The sequence below is a fragment of the Calidris pugnax genome, unplaced genomic scaffold (genome assembly GCF_001431845.1).
Source record: "Calidris pugnax isolate Ruff unplaced genomic scaffold, ASM143184v1 scaffold8, whole genome shotgun sequence".
Lineage (NCBI taxonomy): Eukaryota > Metazoa > Chordata > Aves > Charadriiformes > Scolopacidae > Calidris > Calidris pugnax.
The window spans coordinates 13784293-13808645 of NW_015090830.1; the positions used below are offsets into that span (position 1 = coordinate 13784293).

General features: G+C 39.3%; 1 protein-coding gene across 1 annotated transcript in view; it reads left to right on the top strand.

Moving 5' to 3' along the window:
- MYLK4 (myosin light chain kinase family member 4) overlaps positions 1-23337 on the top strand; it is a 28751-nt gene extending 5414 nt beyond the window's left edge. The window contains exons 2-14 of the mRNA XM_014940829.1: positions 5278-5344; positions 5854-6319; positions 7287-7306; positions 10116-10221; positions 11081-11174; positions 12294-12403; positions 13530-13671; positions 16101-16171; positions 16917-17045; positions 17526-17678; positions 18028-18100; positions 19624-19697; positions 22435-23337. Of these exons, the coding sequence (XP_014796315.1) occupies positions 5278-5344; positions 5854-6319; positions 7287-7306; positions 10116-10221; positions 11081-11174; positions 12294-12403; positions 13530-13671; positions 16101-16171; positions 16917-17045; positions 17526-17678; positions 18028-18100; positions 19624-19671 (1479 nt within the window). The 3' untranslated portion in view covers positions 19672-19697; positions 22435-23337. The remainder of the gene's footprint in view (positions 1-5277; positions 5345-5853; positions 6320-7286; positions 7307-10115; positions 10222-11080; positions 11175-12293; positions 12404-13529; positions 13672-16100; positions 16172-16916; positions 17046-17525; positions 17679-18027; positions 18101-19623; positions 19698-22434) is intronic.
- The last annotated feature ends 1016 nt before the right edge of the window (positions 23338-24353 follow it).

Sequence of the window (24353 nt, forward strand, 5' to 3'; positions counted from 1 at the left end):
CCCCCCCCCCCCCCCCGATCTGTTTACAAGGTTTTCTCTGCTGTCCTTGGTGGTTTTGAGGGCAGAGGCTTTCTGCAGAATCTCAGCAGATGGCTTGTCTGCTGCTTATCAGCAGCTGGTCAGTGTCTTCATCTGCTGTTATACTTGCAGGTGCTTTTCCACTCAGGACTGGTGCCTTTACCTAAATATGTTCTTAGCAGAGGTATTCCAGTTTTTGATTGAGCTATAATATATTAGAGTTATAATTCTCTCTCTGACTTTGTCTATAAAACCAGTATGTTTTCTCCAGAAAAGATATTTTCATCTTGTTTTGCCCCTTTTTCTCCCTTACTGACAGCCATAGGAGGTGTTTCATGTCCTTCCAATTCAGAATGCTGTTGAATGAAATGAAAGCTAATTTTGCTTTCATTTAGCCTCTGAAGTTGCTGCCTGCTCTACGATGTTCCCTGGGTAGGATCCTGCCTTGGGCACTGTTGTTGGAGCTTTTCTCTCTCTACAGCTCTGAGGAAAGGGTAGATGTGGGGCTGTCCGATATGTTGGTAGGACAGATACTCAGAGTCTCCGGTGGTTGTGCTGACATTGCCCCTGATATGTTCAGGTGAGAAACCCAAAAGCAATAGTAACAGGTTGATTTGATTTCCCAGATAGAGTGTGTCAAAGCCAGGTAATGCTCAATGCTCCGGTCGTAGGAGGTGGATTTGTTGCTTTAGATTTGCTGGTCATTATTACAGGCCTCCATGTATTCCAGAGACATTAAAATTATACTAATCAAATTGGAGTTAAAAAAAATCTACCTCAAAGCTGCTCTTAAGCCTGATGATGACTCTGTTAAGTGACGGTGACTAGACCTCAAAGCAAATATGCTGTGTCTTCACCATAGCAGATGGAATGCTCAAGGCCATGGGTTCTGTCAGGAGCCAGGTTGCATGAAAGCCTCTTCTGCTCTTCACGGTAGGACTCCCTGTTTTAATAAGAACAGCCTGGCAGGAGGAAGCATCCATTTGAAACAGGCCAGTCACTGCTTCTCTAGTGCAGTGGGTGGAGAGTCAGAAAACTGAAGTGGGGAATGGACAAGGCTTTGGCTTCACTGATCTTCAGCTTCTCACCTAGGCTGATGTTATTCCAAGGGATTTCTCAGTATTTTTTCTGTGTCTTCATGCAGAGGTTGTTACCTCATTACCAGTGTATTTTCAAGGCAGCGCGTCACATAGAATTGTATTTTCTAGTGGGGGAATCACGATTCTCATGGTTATTGTTAAAAGGTACTTGTGACTCGAGTTTAGTGTATATAGAAGAATGTTTTTTTTTTTATCTAGTTCAAGGAGCTCTATGAAGATCATTGAAGAGTCAAAATATTTGGGTGAAGGTGCCAACAGTTTGCGTAGTGTAGCGAAAAATAATGGCACAGAAGCAGATGTATACCTGTCAGTTAAAGCAGAATTCCCATTTGTATATTTTATATCGTTTACAAGTTTGTATGAGAAATACATTCACCGACTGTTTTACGTTGCTGGCAGAAAAAAAAGGTGTGTATTGAAAAGTTACACAAAAGGGAAGGAGGGGATGGACTCCAGCTTTGGGGGATAGCACAGGAGGCATCACCACGCATGCTGTTGCCCCAAGTTCTTTGTTGTATGTGATGCATTCTCCTGTGTATCAATGTGGAGACACTGGGAGCGTCCACAGTATGTTGCTCAGGTGGCAAAGCCTATGGCTGATCTCTGGCTGTAAGTGAAAAGAATTCATCACAAAGCCCAAGGGACTTAATCATGTTGAAAATGAATGGTGATCAGGTCTTACACAAAACCAGCATATCTTGCCATAGTAAAGCTCTGCAAAGTATCTTAAGAACATGAGAAAGAGACACCGAGCAAGAAATATGATTTAGGCATATTCAAAGTTTTGTGTCCTGGTATCTGCTGATTGAAGTTGAGAATAGTGTCTTGACATCAAATGAAATGTGATGGGGTGATAAAGGACCTTTAACTAAAAGGTTGGGGCTGCTTCATGAGGCCATTCATTTACAAAATTTTTGCAGTAGGAAAAAAAAAATCAAAGAGTTTTATTAGGTGAATAAAAAGAATTTGAAAGTTAGCTAAGAAAACATTCCAAGGGTAGGACTGCTGCAGTATAAAGAAGGAATTTAACTAAGTACAGCTCATTAAAAAGGAGTCAGATGTCTATAAAAAAACATTAATTTCTTGCTGCACTTGAAATTTCTGTTAAAATATATTTATATGTATTATTGCTTAATTTCTGCAGGTTTCTAAAGAAATTTTAAAGAATTTCTGAAAGTGTGGTTTTTTCCATTGATTTAAACTCAAGTTTTAGCCTCTGGAGTATCTCCTATTATTCTTTTATCATCATGTGGGCTTTTATTCTGTCTCTGTTACTTAGGGTCTAGCAATACTCTGTACGAAAGAATACGTTTAAGTCTGGAAAATGTATTGTATGTATTTTTGAAGACACAATATCAACTTGTGTAGGTACATGCCTTTTTGCTTTGGTATATTTTGCAGGGTCACGATGCAACCTTTTATATTTAACCTTTTGTGGAATTAAGATGAAAACTTAATTGAAAGCTTTTGGCTGGTATGAGTCGGGAAAATGACTGTAGTGCCATTAACCTTATTGTGTGTATTCAGGGCCTTAAAGAAAGGGGAAAGATAAGGTGGAGACATAATTTCTACTAAGAAATACTGATTCCTATAATTTAGAAATTACAGACTGGAAAAAGTTACATGTCACCAAAGTTCAGGAAGAATAATAAATAAATAAAATCCCATTAGGGATCGAGTTCAAAAGACCCTTAAGAAAGCGCTGCTAACAGACTGAAGGAAGAGGAGTGTTATGAAGAGTCCTTGAGTGGGATTAACAAACCACCACACCTTTCAGATGAGATTTTCAGAGAAGCGTGATGGCCTTGGGTGCTCACAGTCTGTGGGCTTTTGGAGCTGGCTCGGCTGACTGTGGTTGGACATTGTGTGGGCACATACCCCCAACAAACTACAGGGAGGTCTTGGTGCCACCCCTGGGGAGCATCTGGCCAGGAGGGGTGTGGTGACTTCTGTCAGCTCCACAGAACCTGTCACAATCCCACCCTTTACAGGGAAGAAATAATGAACAGAAGTTTGTATTTTCGTCACCAGGTCAAGATTTGACAAGTTGAAGTCATGAATTTCTACAAAGAGCAAAACACAGAGAAAACTGGGATGCTCGTGTATAGACTACTCACATGTCTACAAATAGTCCACTACTAGTCTATATTTGTATTTCTTATTCTGGTGCACTACTGACCCTGTATTTATTGCAAATAGCTGCATTTATTGATTCTGAAGGATACCAGTAGATGTTTCATGTTCTTTTTTTTTTCTCATTTAAATTAGTGTGAGCTCCGCATCTGCTGCTAAAATGTAAGAGCTCAGAAATGATGCTTGACTAAACATTGTAGTAATTTATGTAACACTCTGGCAGTTTCAGATATTTAGCATCGTTCAGCGTTCCACCAGATTTTCAAAAGCTGGCTTCTGTATTTCACACCTGCAAACTACAGCAATATTTTGTAGGAAGCACTGTGTGCCTGCAATTAATTCTGAATGCAGAAGTGAAATCTGGCCCCATGCATCAAAGAGCTTGGAGGCCGTTTCTCTGCTTATTTGCTCAGCTGACTGTATTTGATCAGAGCTGATGTCCTCAGCAGTACGGTGAGGTTGACATACTTACAGGAATCCGATTGCATTACTAATTGCGGTCACGTTGCAGAGTGAATAAGTCTGAAGCTTTTCCCTACTTCTTTTAGTGCTTTTCACTATTGAAAAAAAAAAGTCAGAATAAGCATTGGTTGATGCTCTGTGATTCGCCTGGAATCGTGACATTTATGTTTAAGTTCTGTGTGAACAAGGCTCCCATGTATATTTCAAGGGCACTTACTACCTGTATTTAGGGCTTTTTCATTTTGTGGTTTGCAACTTCCTGGGACCAACTGCATCCCCAAAAGTTGTCAGTGTCAGTTCTTATGCTCATATTACAGTTTCTTTGTCCCTTGCAGATCAAGATATTCTGAACAAGTCCTGCTGAAATCCTTTCATGCAGTTTCATCCTGTTTTTCTCAACTGTTTTTGTTTCTCATGGATTTTCCTTGTGTTTGAACGCTGCTTATAGTGGATACACATTGCTTTAATTTCATGCCTATTTTCTATATAGCCTGATGAAATTAAAAAAAAAAAAAAAGGCATAAAAAATGTAGAGGGCTTACCAGAGCAAATATTTAGCAATAGAATTGATTTATGCTCAGAATACAATATGAATAAGCCGTGGGAATGCTTGTGTGATTAAGGCGCTCAAAATTAAGTGCCTGGCCCTGTATATTTTATTGAAATATGTATTACACTGCTTCAGCTGGTAGCTCAAAGACCAAAAATAGTCTCTGTGGAAAATATTTGGAGGTATCTGCACTTTTCACACGCTGTGGATCTATTGCTAATAATGGTAGTGCCAGTGTTGTAGTACTGTGAGGAGGAGGAAGGCAGGTGGAAAAGGAGAACGAAGTAACAGCAGACACCATGGTTTTACTGTGGTTACCGTCCTACTACGAGTCTAGGAGCGGCCAATGAAAAAGCACACTGAGCAAACGCCATAGGAATATGAGTAAATAGCCATAAAGCTCACAGTAATAGCAGTGGTTTTATGAGGAGTTGGCTTGGTATATAGCACCTCTAGATGTCACTGTAACATTGTAAAATGTAGATAAAAGAAAGCTACCAAGCTGACATTATGGTTTATACGTTCTGATTCCTGGTAACTGTTTTGGTCAGCCTGTAATAACTTATTGGATCATTAAAAATTCTGTTACCAGATGTTGATTAACAGCAAAAAACTTTTTGAACTCTGTCAGTAAGACTGTTACTGAACAGTTTACTAGAATATTAAATATTCTAGCTTTGGTTTCACTAGCCTAGTTTTTAACAGCAAAAGCTAGTGCAGTGCGACAACTAATTTCTGGATGTTTTTTTTCTTTCAGTCCCTAAGGCTTCATTCTGATCTTTCCTGCTTATGCCAACACTGATGTCAGTTACAACTGAGATAATTTCTCTTACTTTACAGTGGTACCAATCTGATCAGCTTTGTAGTGATTAAAATAAGGACCATAGGAAAAGCATGAGTTAGAACACAGAGTGCTTGCATTTTACCAAGAAAAATCAGGCTGCAATTTCATGAGGAATAATACAATATGAACACTGTGTACACTGACTAATACGTCAATTGCCTTCTCCACAGCTCATCAAGGAAAAGCTACATTTGAATGAGAAGGGAACAAAACAGAAGAAGCCACCAGATTCAACAGGTTAGAATGGTTTTTTTTCTGATCAGTTTCTATTTCCTAAGGGTATAACTGCATAGAAATAGCCACTACTCTCCTGAGCAGCTCCAGTGAAGTTGATTGGGTTACAGCTCATCAGCATAAGTGAGAATTTTCCAAGCAGCATCAACCTACGTATCACATGCCTGTGCACATGGTGGCACACTGTTCAAAAAAAGTGCTTTGTGCTTTTATTAACCTTGTTATTAAGGTTATATAGGAGTTTATTAACCTTGACTTGGCTGACAATAAATATGAGAAAAACATTTTCCAGTGCTGCGCCTGAAAGGAAGAGTTTGTGACCCGTGATATTGAAGTTTTAAAGAATTATTCTGCTCTTGCTTTGGAGATGTTTATACTGACCTTGAAAGTGGGAGAGGAAAGCAAGTGCCTCATTCAAAAAGCGACAGAAGTTATGCTCAGTGTGCAACTCTACTTTAATATTGTTACTGCCTTTCAGAGAATTACTGACTTGGTAATCTGTTTACTTACAGAGGGGTCCATCCAGAAGAGCCAGTCTTGCTCTCAGGAAGAAGAAGTTGACAAGCTCAACAAGGAAAATGCCGAGACAGAATGCTCTGTTCTGCTTCAAATGGATCCTCCCAGATTTCATACTGAAGGGCCAGAGGAGAAAGGAGAAACTTTGGCTTTTGAAAGCTGTTGCAAAGACAGGAGAAGCTCTGTTCAGAAATTCTTCACTACAGAAAAGCAGCAAGATGAGGATGCTGTTGATGCTACTTGTCAAAGGATAACTGGGCAGGAGATAGAGAGTGAGTCCCCGGGAGATGGGGAGAGGAAGGAGGAACATCAGGTGTCTGGAGATGAAAGACAAGAGGAGAGGGAGAATGAAGGGGAAGGAAATACTGATAAGAGTGAAAAAGAAGTTGAGGAACCACCAGCTCCTTCCCAAAATGAAGATGAGGAAGGACAAAGCCATGATCAAGATGTACCAGAGGGAAGGTAAGGTCTAAAGCTCAGGCTGCATGATCTTAAGAGACTCATGCTTTAGAAAAATGTGTAGATCAAGTTTCAAGTCAAGTGGCTGGTTAATCTCTCTGATCTGAGCTCTAAACTGAAATTATACCCTTAAAAAGACAGGCAAACTATCTACCATACATGGTACTAGCAGTGTGCTTTGATTGTTTGCTTGGGAAAGAGCTTAGTAACATGGAAATTATGTTAGGCTATTGCCCAGAGAAGTTGTGTATGGCCCTCCCCTGGAAGTGTTCAAGGCCATGGGCTGGATGAGACTTTGAGCAATCTCAAAGTGGGTGGTGTCCCTGCCCATGGCAGTGGGGTTGGAACAAAATGATCTTTAAGGTCCCTTCCAACCCAAACCACTCTATGATTCAATGATTCTGATTCTTCATCTCTGAGGAGAATTCTCCCATTGTTATGTTTATATACTGCAGCATCATATAACCCATGAGCAAAGTAAGGTTAGGTTAGGCCATGTACAATTGGGAATTAAGTTGCTGCAAAATATAATAATGTAAGTGATAACATAAAACTGTGAAACTCTGTCCAGGCAATTAAACTGATAAATTTGTTTACTGTAATTCTTTCTTTGCTGCATTGAAATATAGCCCTTCAGAGATAAACAAGTTTAAGCCCTCAGGAACCTATATGAGTAGAGTGAAATCCCAATGCTCTCCTGTGACTTTAAAGGTGAGACTGATAGCTAAATGTTAAATTTAGAAGAACTCAGGCAAGGATTTCAGTAACAGAGAAACGTTTTGCTGTCATGATTAACTTAGGGGTCATTTTTATTTCTCAAAGTGAATATTAAAAGTTTATTTTACATCATGAAGCAAAATAACCTACTGTTATTTGAATGCAATATATGTGTAGGCATTTTTCACCTATGTTTCTAAATTTGCTCTGCTTTAAGTGTGCTCTGCTCTAATGCCATGTTTTGTCCTTACAGGTGTAAAGGCTGCGAAAAAGGTACAGGAAATTATAGTTCAATCACTGAGCAGACCTGCCTGTTTGAGCATAGCGGTAGCAGTAAGCATCGAGTGCATGATGAAGGCCTAATCAAAGATGAACAACAAAAAGGACAAGCTAGATGCAGAAAGTGCTGATGCATCTGTAAAACTAAAAAAAGCTCTTACAGGAAGTATCCCTAAAGGCAAAGCGTTTGATTCCCCTGTTATTACAGTAATGATCAGAGAGAGACATCTGTAGAAGAGAATGATTTCATGATTGTAATTAGTAGGGGGAAAAGGTGTGCATGGTAGCTCTGATGGGAATCTGTTCTTCATGGGCACATCCTAATTCCAGTTTATGGAAATAACACAGTTTTGTTTGCTTCCATCTTAGAGGCTTCTGTTCTGGCAGAAATTCGTTGCAACTAATTTGCTTCTGCCACAACCCCTCCACTAATACTATCCTCTTTCCCTTCTAGAACTCCTTAGGAGCTAAAACTCCTAAGTGTAGTGTGGTGGGAGAAATTATATCATGTGTGACAAAACTGTTTGACCTGTGGAAGTGCTGAGAACACATGTTAACACAGAATCTGCAATGCTCTGGATGTAGCCTGCAAAACCAGCTTGCTCATATTCTTACCATTACAATCTGAAGTGAGAACAACTGCAGCCTATAAAATAAAGACTTACAGATTTTTGTCTGGAAGTCTGGCTGATGCTGTTCAACAATCAGATAAATGGTGCTGAAGCACCAAACTCTAAAGCGGTGCTTACTGGGGTGAAGCAGAGATTTCTAATATTAGACCTCCAGCTTGAGAATTTCCATGCCTATCCATCCCTGTATATAGTGTGATGGCACATGAGAGGATGACCTGAAGGATTTGAAGATATATGTGTGTGCGTGTGCATGCATAGGACTTAAAATTAATTTATTTGCTTTGGGATTGGGATGTAGGGGAGAGGGAAATGGAAACATTTCTTAAATGTTTGTGCTAAGCTCTTGTAGCAGGAAACAGGACGTAGTGTACTAAAACTTTAAACTCCATAACCTGTCCTGAGCTCTGGCAGATTGTTGGGGATGATATGGTTAGAGTCTCTCTCTTGGAGCATGTATGATCTGTAAAGGGAGGTCATTCTTGAAGAGGGAGAAATCCCCTCTGGTGTGCAGGAAACGAAAAATAGGTCTGTCACTGGGAAAATCTTGAAGACTAAAACTGCAGCGTAGTTTTAAAGAGGTACTCCGGTCTCTTTAAAAGAATACATCCTTGCCCAAAGCTTGGTAACATTTGGGAGCTGAGCTTTCAGAAAGACATTTTCCTCTGTCATCTACATGCTGGGGCCCTTGGAGTTTGTGTTGTTAGAGTCAAATTCTGCCTTTAGGGTAGAGGTTTTCTTGGCAATTTGTGGGTCTCGGTAACACACAAAGGCCCATACTTAAGGCCATGCAATTCAAACTCTGCAGAATCCCAAGTAGGTGGCAAACTTCCAGAAGCCCCAGCTTTTCACAATTCCTTGACCATGAACTAACTTCCTGACCATGTAAGTTATTAACGCTGTCAAAAAAAAATCTAGGTACACAGCTGGTGTCCTGGAAAAATGGACATTCACTGTGAATGACAATCTACTGCTACATTAATGACCAAAGTGTTCCTGCCAGCTACATGCTGTCATGGGGTTTTTTTTTGTTTGTGTTTTTAATCATTTTCACTGGATTAATGAACGGTTTTTAAATTGCTCAACAAGCCTCACACAAAAGGGAGCCGGCATTCCAAACCAGAGAGCTCATGTTGAAATGCTGGGACTCTAGCCCTCCCAACCAGTTGAAGAAGTATTTGTCACCTTGGTCAGCCAAAGGTCACTCTCGGGAATATCAATCAAATGAAAAACATCATGGGTATGAAATTGAAGTCACAACACCCTGCAAAAAAAATCCAAAGAGAAATTAGACATGCAGGGCTGGTCTCCAGCCGGGATTTTGACATCAGGACAGCAGAATGGTCCAGCACGTGGAGGTCCGGACAATAATATGAGAGAATTTGTGCTGAAACTCCATAGCTGCTGCAGTGTAATATTGGGAAGCCATCGCTTCTCTGTGCCCCTCTTTGCCTTTTATCTGCCATCTTTTTCTAAGGACAGAAATTCTTCAGAGCAGCACGTGACAGTTACGTGTGTCCTACCACACCAGGTCCTGAGCCATAGTGGAAATCCCAGGTGCTGCCTGCCAGGCTGAAACTCCATGTGCACAAGCTCTAAATGTGATCTTTAAAGGTGATGACCACACTGTGGAGAATGGCAAGTTGTGTCAATCAATAGAGAGGGGGATTCTTCACTATGAACAGCAAAAGCTGGGAAATAGCCTCTTTTATCTGGGCCTGTAGGAGAGCTCTGTCTCTCTTCCTACACCACTGGAGAGTTACAGTACATACTCAACTACTAACAGTCCCTGAGGGAAGAAAAAACAAAAAAAGAGGAAAAGCTGAATTCCTTCCAAATAAATTGCTGAGGCCCTTTGTGGGCATGAAGCTACATTGGTTTAGTCTGTTGGTGTTCAACTTACCTCTTGCTACTGTTGTGCAGAAGACGCTAACTTAATAAAGTAGTCCTTGTCCTAGTAGTGTAGCTCCCCATCAACACCTTGTTTCCTGAGGGAGAGCTCCTGGAAAAACACCCTTCTTAAATAACAGAGAAAGGCCTATCTATAAAACTTAGAGTAGGTGTATTCAGTTCTTAAATGAGCTTATCTGGGGAAAAGAATGACTAAAATAAAAGATAGACAAGCACTGCATGTGACCACTCATATGCTATCTGTCTTTTTTTGTCTTTTCTAGATGACACTCCTACACCACCAGCACCCTTTGATCACCGGATTGTCTCAGCCAAAAGGGTGGGGATCAGCAGTTACTATAATGTCAGCGAAAATGAAATCCTGGGAGGGTAAGTCAGGTGAACTCAATCATTGTGGAAAGCAAGGCACAAATTTACAACCAAGCACCCGAGGAGGTGAATGGAAGCAACATGCCTCGCTAAAGTCAAAGGCACAAAAGTCTAAGCTCTATCGGTGCTTTAGAGAGGGATTAAAACTGGAGGCAGATTTTACTGTGTGAGTGAATTTTGGCAAAAGGTTTGGCACCAGCAGACTTGGCTTGTATTTGGTATTGTTCTATGTCAGCCAGCTGCCCTCAGGCTTTATGAGAGGGCTCCTGGGATGCTGTAATACTTTACCTCACATTGCAACCAGCAGGACATAGAGACACATTGTAGCCTTCTTTCTCTCAGTGGGTCCCATCCCTGAAAACACATGCATGTTTTCAGATAGATCAGCAAACCATTCTGACATGCCGTGTAGTTACGTGATCTGTCATGCTGACATTGTTTAGGAGAGAGTGGTGATGTCATTTTTGATGGCAGCGTGGTCTTGGGTAAGGCTTAGTTTCATCAGGAAATCACAACTCTCCCTTGGAGGAGAATGATGAGATGGAGAGGGGCAGATAGTGCATATAAGTGAATTATTATCCTTACAGTATGTTGACTTCCCCAGGATTAGTCATCACATGTTATAAGGTGAGTACAGTGAACCATACAAAAGTGGGATAATTTCAGCTAGAACAGTGGGTGATTTTGGAATGCCTAAATCAGTAGTAGCAAGTCTACACAACAAAATAGCAACAATAGAGCAATTGAAGCAGAGCCCATTAGGGAGAGGATGATTTCTTTTGTTTTTAACCTAGTTTACATTCAGAGCTGACACCAGTACCTCTGGATGAATTTATTTTTTTCTCCTTTTTTTCCCTAGGGGACGATTTGGTCAAGTGCACAAATGTGAAGAGAAAGCAACAGGTCTCAAGCTAGCGGCCAAAATTATAAAAGCGAAAGGTCCTAAACAGAAGGTTGGTAGATTGTCATATCAGTCTTTTGTTCTCCAGCTACACAACAGACCACTGTCAAATGGCCCACAAGCCATCACACTGACAGGACCTACTGAATTACCATTGTCTCTAGTTCTATTTTCCTTTTCCTCCAGAATTTCTAGTAACTCATCAAAGTCCTCATTTTGGGTTTTCTCTTTTAAAAAAAAGCTTTTAATTTTTCCAACTTTCTTTTCAGCTCTTTGTGTTTCTTAAGCTTTCTTTTTTTTTTTTTTTTTCTCTGCTGTTAATTATATTAACATTTTCTTGAATAATAAAAACATTTGTTAGTCCTGTAACATAGTGTGTTCCCTCCTAAGTACACTGTAGCCTTTGCTGCAAGGACTTGGTGTCACTGAGGGATGCTGATAACAGGCATGATGTAGGCTTCTGATAGCAACACAAATACAGATGAGAAGAATTAGTCTGGCACGTTTTGCAAACCTCATGGCCATCTGGGGCTTGCTTTCACAGGAAAGCCATGCATAGCTTCCTTTGTGCGACAGCCGTGTCACTAACGGCATTCAAGGGTGGGATTTATCTCTGCTAACTGGGGTTGCTAAAGTATAGCAACTGTGGCCAAGCTGATGACCAAGAATCCCCTTGTAGTCAATGGAGAGAGAATGGCACCACCAGAGATTGATTCAGCCCATCCTAAACTGCATGTCTGAAATAGTTGGGCTGAATGGAGGCACCAGGTTCTTTCCCCTGACTGCAAAGGGAGGCTTTGAGGACTGTTCCTGGACTTTGCTTACACAGCTTGATTTTCTGTACCTGCAGCTGGTTGAACCAAGTCCTATTCTGCTTCTCTCTTTTCTTTATATCCCTGTGAACCCACCATTTGTCCTTGTGGGCCCTCCCCTTTCTTTTTCCCCCCAAATAGCTTATTACTGAAGTAGTCCCCCACTTGAGCTCTGAGTTCAGTGTAGTAGCTCCTTTAGCCTTCACTTCTACCGCTGCAGGAGCAATTAAAGGAAAACCCTGGGTTTGGTTGCCAGGAGTGAAAGCATGAAGATAATGTAGATGTCTGTTTCAAACTATGTCCTTTTTCATGTAACTTTCTTAGAGAAAAGGCTTCTGAAACAATACAAATCTTTACAGGATGAAGTGAAGAATGAAATCAATGTCATGAACCAGCTGAATCATGTGAACCTTATCCAGCTATATGATGCCTTTGAATCAAAAAATGACATTGTCCTAGTTATGGAATAGTAAGTGTGTTCTTTTCTTTCTCTGTCTTTACCACTATTGCTGGAATTGTCCATTTCCTTCTTACTTTCTTCTGAAATTAGAAATAGAGTTATTACAGGTGGAAAGGACATCTGAAAGATGTTCTCAGGAACAAAATAAAATGGAATTTAAGAGGAAAGTTTTCCCATGCAGCCATTTATGCATTTTTTTCCAGTGATGTGCCGCATTTCTGTTATTGTAAAGCCACTGCTCCGCTTGAAGATAGAGCTGTGTTATATATCTTCTCTCTAATTTCAAATTTTAATATGTGTCAGCTAAGAAACAGACCTCCCAGAATATCTCCAGTTCTATGAGGCAAATGAGAAGACATTTTACACCAAAGAGGAGTCAACTATAGGCGTTGTGCCTAATCCTTATACTGGGTGCCTGAATGGATAAACCTGTTTTTTTTAATACTGTTTTATCAGGATAATTAGGCACAAAATAGCTGCCTTAAAGTCAAGTTAAACAGATGTTGTCTTAAGGAAGCCAAGAAGGGTGTAACTAAAACATTGAAAGGTATGGCAAAAGGTTCAAAGTTACATGAGTTTGGCTATTCTGGACATTTCTCAGCAAATCCTCTTAATTTGGCTTACATCATTAGCATATCACAAAAGGCAAATGTCTGTGTAGCTATGAATAGGTAAACTGGAGGCATTCTGAAATCTGATGAGAAATTAGGAAGTCATTTTTGTTGACTATAGACAGTTTAAAATTGAAATTTTGGATCATGTCCCTCAAACTCTGAGGGAGGAGACCACAGATTCAAGTGCAGATTCTCCAGCATGTTGTCTTGATTTTCCATGTGACTTTGTTAATTTCACTTGTGCAAAATGATGACTCAAGACAGCATTAAAGTTCAAATTTCAAGACTTGTGTACTTAGCAATGGAGACCGGACTCTCAGAACTTGAAGAAGTTTATGCCAATATGCATCAGAACCTAGTTTTTGGAAAGCGGATCAGAGTGCAAGCTCATAGTGTAGACCCACCTTACTGAACTTAACTGTGCATGATTAAAATAGTCAATAGTATAAATTCTGTATTACTCTAACTGCATGGGATTGGATTTGGACTTGGTCATTACTTGGTTGTCTTTCTCTTATCAGTGTGGAAGGAGGAGAGTTATTTGACCGAATTATTGATGAAAACTACAATTTGACAGAGATGGATACTATCTTGTTCATAAAACATATCTGCGAGGGAATTCAGTACATGCACCAAATGTACATTCTTCATTTGGATCTCAAGGTAGAGAATTGAGATGTATGTTTTGTGCAATGACAGTTGTGGAAATTCTTTTTCTTAATGGTAGGCCTTATAGCTTAGCAGATTCCCATAGCAGAAACAAGAAAGAACCTTATTCTGCTTTCCTTAGACCAATGTGTATTTACTTTAACCACATTGAGAGCAGTTAAATTACTATGGGGGTAAGTAAATTAGATGAGAATTGTGGTCATATGTCATCAAGCCTCATAGCACTTGAATTTTCCACAGACTGATTTTACAGAAAGCCAGCAGCTGACTATGAATATTTTGCTATTTTCAGTTTTGATCTCAGGATATTGTGCAAATATTATTTAATTCAGGTGGACAAGATTTCTGTTTTATGCATCAGACATGGGGTAGTAGTTATCCCCATTTTTTACTATGCAGAAACCAAGGCATGAGTGAGTGGAACTAAATTTAAGGGTCACTCAGGATCAGTGGAAACCCTGCACGTCTTTCTGATGACTACGCTACACTGTCATGGTCATGAAAAGGTCTCAACAGATAGCCATCTTAAGGGAAAATACATTAAAATGTACTTGCTAAAATGAAAGAAAAATAGTCAGTGGCTGATGTAACAAATACAGTATGTCTGTGTTGGGTTAGGTAATAGCTGCTCATGCAGCTGAAAGGCCAGGGAAGGGTAATGTATTCTCTGCTGTGTACTTGCTCAGTTATCTGAATTATTGAACTATATAAACAAAAAGTCCCCTCACTTGTTTTTAAAAGCAACTACTAATTGCACGTTCTTACTCTGGTTGACTGCTGATGGTTAAGTGTTGCCCCTTGGAAAACATTTGCTGTAAAGGCATTTTTCATTAGACTGAATATTTGAGCTGGCTCTTTCTCCCTTACCTCAAGTTTTTATCACTTAATAGGCTTGTTTCTTACCTCTGTTTAGTGCAGGAATAAAATAATTAATAGACTTGTTTCTTACCTCTGTTTAGTGCAGGAATAAAATGGGATGATGTCTTTAGTTTTATGATTGGCTATAAAGCTTTTAGTGATCCCTGAGCGTTGCAACAAAGCAAAAAGTAACAAAAAGCGCACAAGATGGTTTTCTCTTTGGTGAGATTTTTTTTATGGCTGCTGGTTTTGGCTTGTAATAACTGAGTTAATATAATATATCTTTGATGTTGTTATTATTGTAGTGGTTAAGCAAATGAGCAGATGCTTGTTCGGACCTGCTTCAGTTGCTAATTAATGACCAGACTCACTTTTCACTTTCTTTATAAACATCCAGTTACCTAGAAACCTGTCAAGAAGCAGTTCACATGGTTCTTTGGGACACATTAATTATATTCTTGGATATGGCACAGTTTTAACATGAGGTCAAACTACTGACAAAAAGATACATATACAATCCAAGAATTCTTCCCAGAGACCTCTTTTCATGTGCTTGCCAGCCATGGCTCTCCCTTCTATTTTGCTTGTTCATAGATTGCTGTCAGTAACAGATGAGTTTGGGGAAGAAAGCTTGACATTGAAAGAAAATCATCCTGACTGTAATCGTCCAGGACCTCAGAAACTACGGACATACAGTGTTTAAAAGTCCAGTGGTGTTTAAAAGTCCTACATGTAAAATGAATTAGTAATGGTGACAAAGGTTAACTAATGTTTTAAGTGTTGAGGGCTGGTTTGTTTCAAAGAGGACTCAATGAGCAACGAGACAGAGTAGCTATAAAACTGCTGGCAGTGAATACGAGACTCTATTTTAGGTATTTACATTTCAAAGATAATTGGCCAAATTCTATTCTCAGTCCCTTCTCTATGAATTTGGAGTAATTCTAGGAAGTTAATGGATTCCTGCCAGGGAAGTGAAGAACAGCATTTGGCCCTATGAAAATCCAGAGGGATTTAACCTGGGAATCCTACCTTTTGATAAAATATCTGAGAAAAGCATAAAGTTGATGTGTCTAGCTTAATATATCAGTGTTCAATCAGACAGTTACTGCCAGAACATTCATGAACTCAGAAACGAAAAGCTGTAAGATAAACTTCAAAGCCCAATAAATTTATTTATTTTTTTTGTAAAAAAAAAAAAAAAAAAAATCAGTGTCAGTTTATAAAGGTCTGTAAAATCACAGTGCCAGGATCCGGAAACCCCTCTTTGGAAGTCTGCATTCTCTGTCCCACTCCCTCTAATGAGTTCTTTATCTCAACTGCTGCCTTGTGTCAAATTGAAAAGCCAAGGAGAAGAAAAAGCAGTTGCAAGGCACAGAACACATGACCCCAACTGTTATGTGAGATCAGGAGGGGTACCCATGCAGAGAAATCTGACCAAGGAGAAAAGCAAAAGGTGCTTATGAGATATGTGCTGTGTTTTTAGTGTTTTTCTCCCTACAGTTTACTAAAAGCCCAGTTTTTCATACTTGTTTCTCATTGAAGTGTTTTTTGGTTTCTCTTGGCAGCCTGAGAATATCCTGTGTGTGAACCGAGAAGCAAATCAAATAAAAATTATTGATTTTGGATTGGCAAGAAGGTATGTGCATGTGTTCTTGCTGATCATAAATGAATTAAGAAACAATGAAAAAAAAAGTATTACATCTCTACAGTGACATATTTGATACATAATGGTCTCCTACTGTTCTTAGGACAAATTTAATGTGTCTCTTTTAATCAGGAATATCTTTTAATAAGAATATTTGGAGCTGAGTAAAAAAGATTTATTCTGAAGACTTTTTTCAGGTCCTGGGTTGAAAGAGGGCTGATTGTGACTAAGCAAGCACATAAGTATCTTGGAACAGCTAAAATGGACAAAATCAGTGGTGCATCTGGTCTGGTCTCTTGTCTCCGATGTTATGAGATTCTTCAAAAGCGAGTGTAAGAGACCATCAAGGCTGTTACAATATATCCCATGCTATATCACTTTCTAGTTTAATTAGGTACCATAACCTCAGTGAAGGATTTACTGGTTAAAAATTCCATGCCTATGATATGGAGAAGTCCCAAAAGGATGATAACAGCTGCTCTGAGGAGTCCTTGAAACCTGAATATCTTCCTTTGTGTAGCAGTTGAGTTTTGCCCTCAAGTACAATATAAAGCTTGCAAACATTTTTCACTCTATATATGAGTACATTTATTTTTACTTTGTACCTCTGCTTGTCCTTATTTTCCTACTGAATTCCCTGTGTGCTTCTGAAATCCCTCCAAGCGCTAGAAAACTTACGATGCAACTGTAATTAGAGCTGTAATTGATGTCCTCTGTTAATGTTTCCATTTCCTAGATACCAACCCAGAGAAAAACTTCGAGTTAACTTTGGGACTCCAGAATTTCTTGCTCCTGAAGTTGTGAATTATGAGTTTGTCTCCTTTCCTACAGATATGTGGAGTGTAGGAGTCATTGCTTATATGCTGTAAGTAGGATCAGCATTGTAAGCTGTGTCAAGGTTGAACTGTGCCAGTCATCCAAATTTGTTGTTATACTGGACGATTGACAAAATCTGCACCCAAGAAAGAAAATTCTAGGCTTCTTTCCAAATTCCATATTCAGTAATCTCTCCTCCTTTCCAATCACCATGAACTTTTCTTCGTTCCATTGCGCCTCTCTCATGAGTGTTTGAGCATCACAGTTCCAGAATACTGTAGGCTACTTGGTAAATTCCCGGTAGGTATGTACGAGAGTGGTCAGAGATCTAGAAATATGAACTACTGAGAAAGAAGGTAATGCTTAGTTTGTTAAGGAAGAAAGATGATCATGCAAATAGAAGAGAGAATGGGACATTCTTAGACAATAACTTGTTGCAAGATGGGCCAGGAGTGACAGAACGATCATAGGAGATCATGTACAGGAAGGGGAAAGACAGGAGGATTGAACATATTTCTTTTTACTTTAGCCTCACTGGATTGTCTCCTTTTTTGGGTGATGATGACAATGAGACCCTCAACAATATCCTGTCCTGTAGCTGGGATTTTGAAGAGGAGGAATTTCAAGGTGTTTCTGATCAGGCCAAAGATTTCATCTCAAAGCTTCTCATCAAGGAAAAATGGTATATAATCCCTGCATCTTTGAAATGTGTTTTTTATGCCATCATGTCACAGTTGTGTCACTTTTAATGCTCCATTGCAGACCAATAATTAATTATCTAAGATTTTTGTGTCCACATAGAACAGTATAATGCCACTTCATTGATGTTGTTCATTGTGTCCATAAACGTTCTGAAGTTACCTGAATACATTTTTGCTGTGAAGAAAAACTTACATGGATTAACTGTCATGTGGCATAGTGTCCTGAAATGACAGTATTGTATGATGGCAGGACACATGACCTGTAGGAGGTAATTGTTGAATTTTAAGATTCTGGGAAAAACGCTTAATAGCATTCTGGTTTTCCTTTAGCTGGAGAATGAGTGCAACTGCTGCCTTAAAACACCCATGGTTATCAGACCACAAGCTCCACTGCAGACTCCAGGTCCCTAAACTTAAATATCTGTGTGCATTGTAGAACTGCTGTTGCCTTCTTGTGTTACCACATCACTATTTGCTTTGACAGTTTTCTTATCTGCTTTTGATTCTTCCTTGCTGCTGCATTTCCTGCTATTGAGAGCCATGTATGTCCCCTTGCTTTTTTTTTAAGTTGCTATAATTTGCATGCTCACACTTGCTCATCAGTTCTTGCACAACTGGGAAGAAATATAAGATCATGTAATTGCTGTGTGTTGCTGGGTAGATCCATTTCTTAGCAAAAGACTATTTACAAAATGAGCACTGAATTACCATATGAAAAGTTTTCCAGCTGGGGGTGATTCTGCTTCCTGCTTTGAAAACCCTTTCAGGGTCTCCTGAAGTCTCCCATGAGTGCTGTTAGATTTCATCCTATTTCCTCTCAAGGGATACCTTTCCCAAAAGAGCTTGGAACCTCACCCAGTCCGTACCTTTGTACCTAAGCACCTTCTTGCCCTTTGAGGTGGCCATCACAAAAGAAGCAATTGTTTGTTTCCTGGAGGATCAACAAGATTTTATTCCTCTGTTAAGTAGTGAGTGAGTTTGGGAGATTCACACTGTTGATGAGCTTGCAGTTGGCTGATTCTAAGGGAGTCCACTCTGTGGTTCAGTGATTCCTCGGGGGATAATTTTAAGCAGGTTTCAGAATTTTTACACTTCCTCCTCTTCAGGCAAAGCACATCTATGTTAAGTAAAATGATATCTGTATTGCCTAGGATGTATATGTCAAGCTGCCTGTTGAACTATAGTCATCATTAAGACATCATATTATTAATTAACAAAATAACCTTATTAAAATAAGAATAAAGGTTATGATGATAAAAAAAGTAGTAGGAGCTCTGCTGATGAGGTGGTATGGGTTCTGGGCAGGATGGACTGAGTTGTGTGCTGACAGCTCTGTCCTTGCAAGGTGTTCCTATTACATAGAGTGAGGGTAAAAAGTAGTAGTATAAAATGGGAGATAATAACAATCAAATAAATTATTATAATTGTCATTGACATTTAGTTTTCATTATAATCTCGCAGAACAGCAATGCCCATGAGATTATTAGAATATTTATGTGTGCATACGCAGTAAAAAATAGAGTTTGTCACAGTTAAGTATCTCTTTAGAGGGTTTCATAGGATAAAATTTGACTCCTTTAGTTGGGCTCCAGTGAAGCTCTGATTCCTGCAACCTGGGGAACAGGCTGTCTTTTCCAAACACTGCAAGAACCCCGGGTGCTTACCTGCTGTGCTGCTTCCTATCACCAGTCTTCTTCCGGGGTAACCCTACCTTAAGAGAAACCTTACAACTCATGTTGTCCTTTATAGCTCCTCCCGTGGTATTTTTTGTTCATATTTCTTGTGCTTTGCAAAATAGCTTTACTAAACATGCTTATGTTGCAGTGTTCTGCCATTACCTTAACTAGAGGTAAGATATGATTGATCTTCCATTGATTCTCCATTAATGGTATCTTAATTTCTTTTTTTGTTTTTCTTTTCCCCTAGAAGAAGGCTAAAAGTGACGGTGTGTCTCGAGCACCCCCGGCTCAATAACCTCTTAAAGAGCTGCCAAACAGAAGGTTTGTTTCAGGTCCCAAGTGTTTCTTCAGACGTAAATACTGTAGCCCCTGCAGAAGGGATCAGTGGGCAGCTGAAAATCTTGTGTTGTCCAAAGTGCATGGTCCGAACTCTCTCTCACCACCACCATCCTCACTGTTGTCTGGAAAGCATTCAAAATGTAAACTAGCCCTATCACTTATTCCAAGTCCAGCAACATGCAAAAAAAAGTCATATATATGAAGCCATATGTGCTGCAAACCCTGGCCATTTTAGAGGGAATGGTTATGCTCCCACTGGCTCTCATGGGGCAGGATTTCACCCAATAATTTTTCAGTGTTGAAAGCTTTCAGGTTTTCATGCTGTGGTTACAAGTATGGTTTAAAAAGGGTAGAAATATGAAAAGTAATTACTTTTTAGCAGAGGCACAGGCCAGACCCTCAGGGCAGCTCCACTAACTGTAGAGAAATGAAAGTAAGGTGTCCCCTAAAAGAAGCTGCTCCACACTTTTGAGAACCCAGTTCTGGCAGGGCACTTCTCTGCCCTTTGAGTTGCTATAGACAACTCAAACAATTTTGACAGAGCATCTCTCTCTGTCCATTTTTTTTTTTTTTTTTTTTTTTTGTCTCCCCCCTTTTTCCCCTTTTTTTACTTTTCTTTAAGCTTGGATAAAGATACCAACTGACTACTGATCCTTGAATATAATGAGTATTCTACATATGTGTTTCCTTGATTCTAATGGGAAAGAACAATGTAGGATAGTGTGAGAAAGCACATTTATTTGGTACTGGTAAGTAAATATGAGTTTCCTGCAAATAAGTGTATTTTACTCACATGAGATTCCCCACCTTCAGGTCAGGATTCAGGAACTTCCCCTTTAATAAAAGCAGAATTAATACTGTAATGTGAAGTCATGGATTAGTGGGAAGACATGGACAAATGCTTTTGTATCTGCATTATTATTCCCAGGCCAATGAGCACTTGCATATATGATGGCAAGAATATGTTCTTTGGTTAAAATGTCAGCTCAGACTCTCTTTTTTTTTTTTTTTTTTTTTTTGGACTCCCTGTCTTTGCCCTTTCATTAACAAACACTTCATTAGTGGTTCTCAGACTGGCTTGGTTGCCTCCCCTGGGGATCAGGGAGACTCAAGTCTGCTCTCATGTTCTGTCTCTGGTCTTTGACCAAAGCATACTCACTCAGCCACTGTGAAATAAGGCTACCTCAGGCAGCACGGTATCTCCATAAACCAGTACACCAATTCCCACAGCCGCTTTTGCCAACTACCACAGAAGCTGGTGCCTCTGTTGAAGGACCATGGGAACCACTCAAGGGTTCTGGGGGCATCTTTGGGCAAAACTCAGTGAAGGGTCAAGATGTGAATTAGGCTGAGAACACACACACTGTGTAAAACCACTTCCTTTTAGTCATGCATCATGAGCAACAAAATAACGGATGCCAAAATAAAAGTAGTCCACTTTTCAAGCAAGTTTTTAATGCTGCCTTCATCCATCATCTGTTTGGTAGGGCAAATGATGCTTTGGGTTTTATTTGCAACAGGTTTTGTCCAGAAACTTGTGAAAAAGATGGTATTGTGAGAGGCTGAAATTTTTGTTCTGTTTTGACTAAGATTAGAACAGATTTTATATAGTGTAGTGTAGTAACACGGAAGTTAAATGAGCTATTTTGGGGTCTTGAAGCTGCCTTTCCATGGTACACTGGAGGTCACTGAGGGTAAGGTACCATTGTTATATCCTGCTTGCTCTCTGAAGCCACATAACTACCTGATATGGTAATGTCTGAGCATCAGCTTCTGCAGTAGGAATCCAGTGGGAATGAATATGTCTTTGTGTTCCTCAGCGTTCATCCCCACTCTACTGATGCTGGGACAGGTTACATGAAGCTTTGGTCCACTCATCTGTGTGCTTCTACATAGTAGTTTTCTAACCAGGTTTTCCTGACCGGTTACAGGACTAGTGTTTTTTATCTATATTTTCCATTTCAAGCCACTAACTGCACAACAACCAAATGGTGAAAATTCTCCCTCTCTAGTGCAGGAAGCACTGTATTACACAATTTTCTATTACAACCAAAATCAACTTTGAGATAAATTGACTGTCCAACAGCAGTCAAAATTATTTTTAAATAAACTTTTTATAGCTTTGTAACATAGTAACCTACCCATGATCTAACCTGCAGGAAAACCTGGTTTTGGCTTTTGCAGTGTTATTTCCTCTGTGCGTGTTTTTCTTTGGGGAGTTTATTTGAGTTTACTTAATGAGTGGATCTAAAGTCATAGCAGTGCTTTGTTTTTAAAGAATCCCTTTAGCTATTTTTACCAGGCAAGTAGTATGGTTACCACATTTAACCCAAAATAATACACTCAAGTGCCAGCTGATTTAGACCTGGCATTATAAATGCTTGCAGTGGTAACACAAATAAATGGAGAGGTTTGCAGCATGCCTTTTCATGCTGTGATCTGTATGACAAGAGAGGCAAAAAACCAGAGTAGCTGCATTTCAAGAGAGACCTCCAGGACCGTTTCTCCACTTAACAAAGAGGCCTTGTCTTTTTAATATTGTATAAAACATCTCACAAATAAGGTGGCTGCAAGAACCCTTTGTAAGCAAGGAGCTTCTGTGTTGCTTTCTTTTCCTTATGCACGAAGAAACCACCATGTGGTTGTCCTAGAACGTTTAACCAAATAAAAAAAAGTATACTGCTGAATTAACTGGATTCTTGTTTTGTTTATTTTGCAGAAAAGCTGCTGTGTGGTTACTGCTGCTAAGAGATTTGAAAATATCAGCAGTCTTGGTGCTTTACTCCCCTGCCATGACCAAGACTTCTACTACATGGACCAACAGCACTTTAGCTCCAGGACAAGTCCCAGCATTGCTGAGCTGCTTCTTCTCTATTCAGCTGTTGAAAGAAGGAAAGTATTTCTCCAGGTTGTAGGAAGGTGTTTCTTCTGGACACCATGTTCTTCATGTCTGGGAGTGCTACATTAACTTGGATAAGGAATTTTTCTCTATCTTGTCTTACATCCTGTTTTATTTATCAAAAGTTCCTTATGGTTAAAAAAAATTATCAAGTTAAATTGACTGCTTCTTATCTCAGCCCAGAAGGCAGTCTCTCACTGTCTGTAGCCAAGGTTGATTTGACACTGGAGTCAAATAATTAAAAAAAAAAAAATTGCAGCCAGTTTAAAGCTGCTTTATGTAGAAGATATCAAGTTTGTTTTTCCTGTCACACTAAAATGAGCTAAGGATTAGCTCAATGAAAGTTAAAGCCATGTTAATGTAACACCAGTGGAAATGAGAAATGAGGCTTTCCTTGCACGTAGGTGAATTTTCTGCAACCGTGTTATGATACATTTTGGGATTGTTTAGCCTGATGAATTACTGTTTGCTTTAAATACACTTGGATTAATTAAACAAGAAAGGAAACAAGGCACTATTGACTTGTACCCATGCAGACTCTGTTCTCCAATATGCAAGTATAATTCAGAATTATTTTAACAGAGGGTGATTTTACACCAGCTAATTTGTTTAATGCTGATAGGACTGATTAAGACCATTGTCAAAGAGGAGAGTCAGTCCTCTGCTCATTACAACCTCTGGGTACAGGCGCAAATGAAAATCCTCTGTTTTTCTAAAGTTTTCTTCTCTTATCTTGCTCCCACACCGTTCTGAATCTTAAGTGGATAAAAAGCTGGGAGTCAGAACAAGCTGAATTATTTACCTGAGATTCTTTGAGTATGGCTCATCATTAAGTGAATCTGACTGTTAGTTGCCCAGTCTGTGAGGTTAAAATAATGAGATTTCTTGCCTGCTGTATATGGCTTTCTGACGCTAGGTTTCAGAACTACATAAATGCAAAGTGTAGTGAGTATTTTATTCAGTGACACTGACATATTTTATTTAGATTTTCTTTGATTAATCCAGTTCTGATCAAACTACATATTAATATATAGCTATCTCTATATATTTATCTATACATGTAATATGTATTTCTATTTAAATTATCTTTTTTTTTAAAGGGGATCAACATAAGACAAAATAGTATTATTCATCACCACCTGATTAATTGTTTTTCATACCTTTATCCTTTGTGGATAACATTCATCTTGAAATAGAAGGGGCCCATTAATGGGACATCATGGCCATGACATTCTCTGCAGCCAGTTTGATCCAAAATTTTAAAGCCATTGTAATAGATCTCTTTAGACTGTTACTGTAAATGGATAGTACTTCTTACAGCTATGAAATCTAAGAAATACTGATGTGTTGTACTAGTTGTTGCAAATACTTGAGACCCATTACTACTCTCACACAATGACTCACCATGCAACTATGATACCATGTAGAGCACTGCCACCCTCAAATCATTACCTGTAGTCTTAGTTGAAGAAAACTTTGACTAGCAGAAATGGAAGTCTCTTTGGGAAAAGACTAAGCAGTCTCAAATCAAGAAAATGAGCGTATGACTTTTAGATAGAAACTGGTCTGCTTATTTTTAGTCACCATTTATGTTCACCTGTGTAAAATAAATAGAAAAGCTACCTTTCTGCTAGGGCTGAAGTTCCCACTCCTGTTCTGACTGCTTTCAAGATATTGTAGGATTTTTTTCAGTAAACAACTCAATGATTGGACTAAAATGCAGCAGACCACTTTGGAAT